The 6000-nt window shown below is 43.4% G+C and overlaps 1 protein-coding gene across 3 annotated transcripts in view; it reads right to left on the minus strand.

The window, feature by feature from the left end:
• LOC135364492 (ankyrin repeat domain-containing protein 26-like) overlaps positions 1–5544 on the minus strand; it is a 29315-nt gene extending 23771 nt beyond the window's left edge. For all 3 annotated transcript variants that reach the window (XR_010411683.1, XR_010411682.1, XM_064591964.1), the window contains exon 1: positions 5263–5544. Coding sequence is in view for 1 of the 3 variants with exons in the window: in XM_064591964.1 (XP_064448034.1) it covers positions 5263–5379 (117 nt within the window). In the remaining 2 variants the exon portion in view is untranslated. The remainder of the gene's footprint in view (positions 1–5262) is intronic.
• Positions 5545–6000: the final 456 nt, after the last annotated feature.

Raw genomic sequence — 6000 nt, forward strand, 5'->3', positions numbered from 1 at the left:
GGTAAAAAAAACAGATAATAATTACCTAATATTGCCCCAGTAATTTATGTACAAATACCTGTTAAATATTCACCAAAAGTCAAAAAAGTAACCAGCACTTCAATTTAATACAGATCATGCTACTGAAACCAGTACCATGTGATACCATCATATTACTTGCTGTTACAATAAAATCTTAAAACAACAACAAAAATTAAGTCAGGGCTATAATTCCTATGCAAAAAAGATTTCATAGAGCAGGCCAAAGACTGCCACCATTAGATCCCACTTGAATGGCTGGCCCTTGGTTGGTATCCGGGAACTTGGATTTTGGGAGGGTTCCCACCATTCCATAGCTGGTAAGAGTGGCTGTGCCTAAGTGTTGATACAAACCAGGTGTCTTATCCTGTATACTTGATTTCCTTCAGGGAACCTGGAATTTTGGTATACGCTAGGGAGAAGATGCCTACATGATTATCACTTCAAGAAAACTTCAGGCACTGGGCGCCTGGGTGGCTCAGTTGGTTAAGCGACTGCCTTCGGCTCAGGTCATGATCCTGGAGTCCCGGGATCGAGTCCCGCATCGGGCTCCCTGCTTGGCAGGGAGTCTGCTTCTCCCTCTGACCCTCCTCCCTCTCATGCTGTCTCTCATTCTCTCTGTCTCAAATAAATAAATAAAATTTAAAAGAAAACTTCAGGCACTGAGTCTCTACAAGATTCTTGTATTGGCAGACAACATTTCATATGTGTTGTCATAATTTGATGCTGGAGGAATTAAGCACATAACTTGATGCTGGAGGAATTAAGCACAGCCATAGGCAGAGGATTCTTAGAAGCCTGCACTTGGTTTCCTCTAGACTTCACTCCATGCACCTTTCCTCTGTGCTGATTTTGCTTTGTATCCTTTCACCGTAAACCAAAGGCATGAGTACAAATATGCTAAGACCTGTGAGTTCTTCTAGTGAATAACCAAATCTGGGTGTCGTTCTGGGAGCCTCTAATACAACTGCATTATATGAAATTTTTATGATTTGGGTTGATATTTTATACATGATTACAGTCAGATGGTTATTTCACAGAACACCTTTCCTTGAATCTGGTTTTCTTAGTATCTGCCTTGGAGATTCCTGTTTTTCTATGCCCATCTGAATAAAGGCATAAAAAGAAGAGATGACATAATGATCAGAAAATAATGTCAAACAAGCAACAATCTTATTTTAATCAGGAAAAAAAAGAGAATCCTGATGATGACCAAAATGTTCTACAGTATAAAATTTCCTATAAAAAAATGAAAAGATCACATAAATTTTCTCCAACTAAATAGGGATTAATTCGGGGCGCATGGGTGGCTCAGTGGTTAAGCGTTTGATTTCAGCTCGGGTCATGGTCCCAGGGTCCTGAGATTGAGCCCCACATCGGGCTCCCTGCTCAGCAGGAAGCTTGCTTCTCCCTCTCCCATTCCCCCTAGTTGTGTTCCCTTTCTCGCTGTGTCTCTCTCTGTCAAATAAATAAATAAAATATTTAAAAAAAAAAAAGGAACTGAGGATATGGAATCAGAAAATCTGGGTTTGAATCCAGACACTGTCTAATACAAGATACGGAATTTTAGGCTAGGCACTTGATGCCTCTTAACTGCAGACTGATCATCTGTTAAAAAAAAAGAAAATCATAGAATTATTGTAATAATTGACATTATTTATAACTGGCATACATTGTACAGTATCACAAACATTAGCTTTTACGTACTCCAAAGTATTCCTTCTCAAAAATTACCTGCCTTCCAAGATCAAATGTGCATAATGAGCAATGAGCATAAGCTAACATCATGGAAAAAGAAAAACAAGGTAAACTAAGTAGCTCACTGATGATATCCCCTTCATACTCCCAGACTTTAGAATATACTTGTTAGGGTCGCCTGGGTGGCTCAGTCGTTAAGCGTCTGCCTTCAGCTCAGGTCATGATCCCAGGGTCCTGTGATGGAGTCCCCCATGGGGTTCCTTGCTCAGCGGGAGCCTGCTTCTCCCTCTGCTGCTCCCCCTGCTTGTGATCTCTCTCTCTCTCTCTCTCTCTCTGACAAATAAATAAATAAATAAAATCTTAAAAAAAAAAAAAAAAGTCCCAGATTTTAAAAAAAGGAATACACTTGCTAACCCAAATATAGCTCTGGTTGGGGGAATGCGAGGCAGAAAAATTAAATTAACAAGTTAAGTTGTATGGAAGACTTGTATGTCTTTCCCCAATCTAGCAATCTGCATGCTGAGAAACTTTTCTTAAGCAGTTTCTACTCCTTTTCACTTAGCTTACCTTCCTATTCCCCAAGACAGTTCCCATGACAAAGGCAATACAGACCCTAAAGTAGAGCAAAGAGAACTGGCCAGAAGAGTGTGTGCAAGTTGAGGAGTACTGTCCTTGACATAACCCACCAGAAAAACTCAGACTAAAGACAGAAAAAGGCAAAGATTATTCCTCATGTCTTTATAAAAAATATTTTATATTTTGAATATTATTTCCCCATAGCAATTTCAAAAGCCCCATCCTTTTTACAATAATAGACTCTTTTGAGAAGTTTTGCTATTAATAAAACAATTTAATAATTAAAGTCAACAGGACCTGACGAGCTAAGAACATGCTCTAGGCTCAACTGCACTACAGCCAAAAGACCTTGTCTGCTAAACAACTCACCTGAACTGAACTGTAGGAAAACAAAACAAAAATTGAACTCAGGATAAAAATCACCCAGGCAATAAATTAACTCATCTTGAGTATAAAAAATTCTCAAAACACAAGTGACTGCATATTTTCCCTGAGAGGTTGTATGTTTATGTAGGAAGTTGGTTATAACCCAATCAGGGTCACAGAAAGGATATAGAAAGATCTCAAAAGACATCTAAATGGATATATCTAGCACCAAAGTTAGCAGCACAGCATGCCACAAAGACAGCTACTGTATCAACTTCCACAGTCTCCATCATCTCTGAGCCTTTCTGAGCCTGACCCCACCTGAGCATCTCAGGAAAGCAGTTAGTAGCCTGCATCATGCTGCCCAAGGTTTCAAGGCTACTAAAACAAACATTGTGTGAATTTCATCTCCCACGCGCCCCCCCCCCCCCCCACCACAGGAAAATCAGAATACCTCACTGGTGTCAAGTTTACAACAACCAAAAACAATTTGGGGCCACTGGCAATGGCTATGGCACCATGGTACTAACATGTTTAAGAGAGACTACAAGAGAAATACCATGATTTCTCTTAACTAGGAATATTACCAATAAAGTTTAAAAGTGCTTCAGAGCTACATGATAGTGGCAAGAGAAGAGAAACAAGGTCAGGGAGGAAAAAAATGAAAACCTTACAGCACACAACTACCTGAAAAAAAAGTAGTCAACAGACAAGTTAAAACACGTTTGCATTTGCCAACACATAGCAGTTACCACACCATACATTTGTCAGATTTCCCAACCCGCAAAACAAAAGAAGCCACCCTTTTATGAAGTACTCATCTACTGACTTCTACAAAGAAATGACTTTTCTGGATTGGGGGCAAATTAACTTCCTGTGCTTTCACTCTGACTTTCAAAATCTTCAAAACCTTCAGCAAATTGAGATTCACCTCAATTTTAAGGCTTTTTCGTGTTAGGTTGAATACACGTTGTATGTGTTAATATCAAAACTACAAGACCACTTCTCTCTTTGAAAACTATATTCACGTTCCTATAGATTTTAGAATTTTTTTTTAAAAGGCTAACTACAAAGTTTGCAAAAACAAGTAATACAGTAGACCGTGGTGGGCATTCAACAAGTTTATCAGAACTCCTACTAAAGTAAAAGCTTGAAGAAGTTTATGAGATAAATTCCTACTGCTGATACTGAAGACAGAATGTTACTAATATGGAAATTGAGAAATATTCAAAATATTCTGAAAACAGTATCTCCTTCTAAAAATAAAAGCATTTGCCAACACAGAAAACTACTGGTTCTTAAAAATGATAATCAGATGGGAGGCATTTCTATAAATACTTAAGTTCTGTATCGCAATAACCCGATTCTTTCAACGCACGTTTGGGTTATGTCTTATCCTAACAAGAGGATTTTTGATGCCATTATATTGATACAAAGGACTCTCTGCTCTTTATTTGCTTCTATAGCAAACTGTTGGTTTACCCAGTTAAAGATCTACAAACCAAACTACCAAAACATAAATCACTTTCAATCATTAAAATAAAAACAAACGAGAATCTGTCATAAATAAGGGCTCAAGAATGCCCTAAAAAATGTACAACAACATTTAATCTTATGGTCCTAGGACTAAATATGTTCGATAATCTATCTGGATTCATATTCTATGCATTTACTTAGGTCGGAAAGAGAAAAACCTCAGAAAATAAGCAACCGGCGGTTACAACCGTTCTATTTTAAGTTACTTATAAAGCCAACAGTTCAAGCACTTTTGGGGAAGAGAGAGTAAGACGTTTTTCCAAGTAGTTAAGAATAATTTACGTTTTATAATAACGATAGTCCTAACAAGCTCTAGAATACACTATGGTGGGGCGGAAGTGAAAATGATGAGGGGGAAAAAACCCGACTTGAAAACGGACAACCAGGCAAATTTACAAACCTTCAGTTAAAGGAATTTTGAGATTAACTTCTCTTACACGCCCTCCCTCCCTCCCCACCGCTTCCTCCTCTCCTCGGGGAGGTCTGTGTAATGTGACTCATGACAAATTCTTTAAAAAATAAATAAATAAAAGACACACCCTCTGGGTTGAACTGACATAATCGCCCCCACCGCGCCCTCCCCGACACACACCCCGCTTTTCCTCTCCCTTCTGCCGCTCCTCCCCGCGCCTCGTCCCTGCCCTTTCCTCTCCCCGTCCGAGACGCCTCTCGGGACGGAGGGGCAGCCGGCTCTCCCACACGAGTCCAGCGAAGGGCAGGCTGCCGAGGGCAGCGCGCGACCCGGGGGGCCCAGCCCGGGGGGGGCGGACAGCGGGGGGCGCCGGGCTGCGGCGGCGGCGAGCTCTGGGTTCCCTCGCCCATCTTCCCTCTGCCCTTCTACCGGTTTCAACCACCACAGCCACTTCCTGTATCGCAGCCCGACTCCCTCAGCGCGGCCACTTGCTCTCCCCGGCGGGGGGTGGGGGTTGGGGTTGGGGCTGAGGCAGCCGCGGAGGTTAGGGCAGCTCCCCACCCCGCCCAGTGGGCTGGTCACTGGGCGCCAGGCTGTGGATCCTCGGCCCGGCCGGCCAGCGCCCGCCCGCCCGCCCGCGCGCCCGCGCCCCTCACCTGGATGTAGTTGTTCTCACAGTAGTCCGCCACCCGGGTCAGATTCTGGTAACTCTCTATCAGCGCCCTCTTGCCAGACGGGATCTCCTCCTCTAGTAACATCTGCAGCTCTGCCATTTTCCACCCCTCTGCATCGCTTCCTCTCGCGTTAAAGGGACAGAGGCAGCAAGGTCCGCCGAGGAGCCGAGCACCTCACAGCCCCGATACAAACCGCCGACCGCCCTCCCGCCTGGTATTGTGGGACGGCACCTCCTCCTCTTCCGCCTCACTCTCTCCACCCCGCTCCGCTCACTTCGCGCAGCCGCCTCAATCCCGTTCTCTCGCGAGCCCTCACGTTTTCCCTCCTCCTCCCCGCCACCACGGGATTTTTTTCTTTGCATGGTCTTCTGGGAATTGTAGTCTCTCGCGGTCTACGCGGCCCATCGAAAGCGCATGCGTTTAGGGGAGCCTCCGAAAAAGAACGGGGAGGAGCGTAAAGGACAGCCCAGGGAGGAAGTTTAAGTGCGAAGTTTCCCGACATCTCCGGCAGGTGGCGCCACAGGGTGACTCTAGAGAATAAAATCCTTTCCCCGAGAAGGCTGTGAAAATTGGCAGAATTTGCTTGATTAGGAAGTGTCAGTGAATAAGAGATACCAATTCTGATACGGGATTAAGAAGGGCTAGAATATGAAGAAATCCAAATCTTTACTTCCTCTTCTCAGACATAACGCGACTCAGACTTTACTTTCTAAACTTCCT

This window comes from Mirounga angustirostris, unplaced genomic scaffold, assembly GCF_029215605.1.
Source record: "Mirounga angustirostris isolate CCGP_5_RB_7025 unplaced genomic scaffold, mMirAng1.0.hap1 SCAF_5, whole genome shotgun sequence".
NCBI classification, from domain to species: domain Eukaryota; kingdom Metazoa; phylum Chordata; class Mammalia; order Carnivora; family Phocidae; genus Mirounga; species Mirounga angustirostris.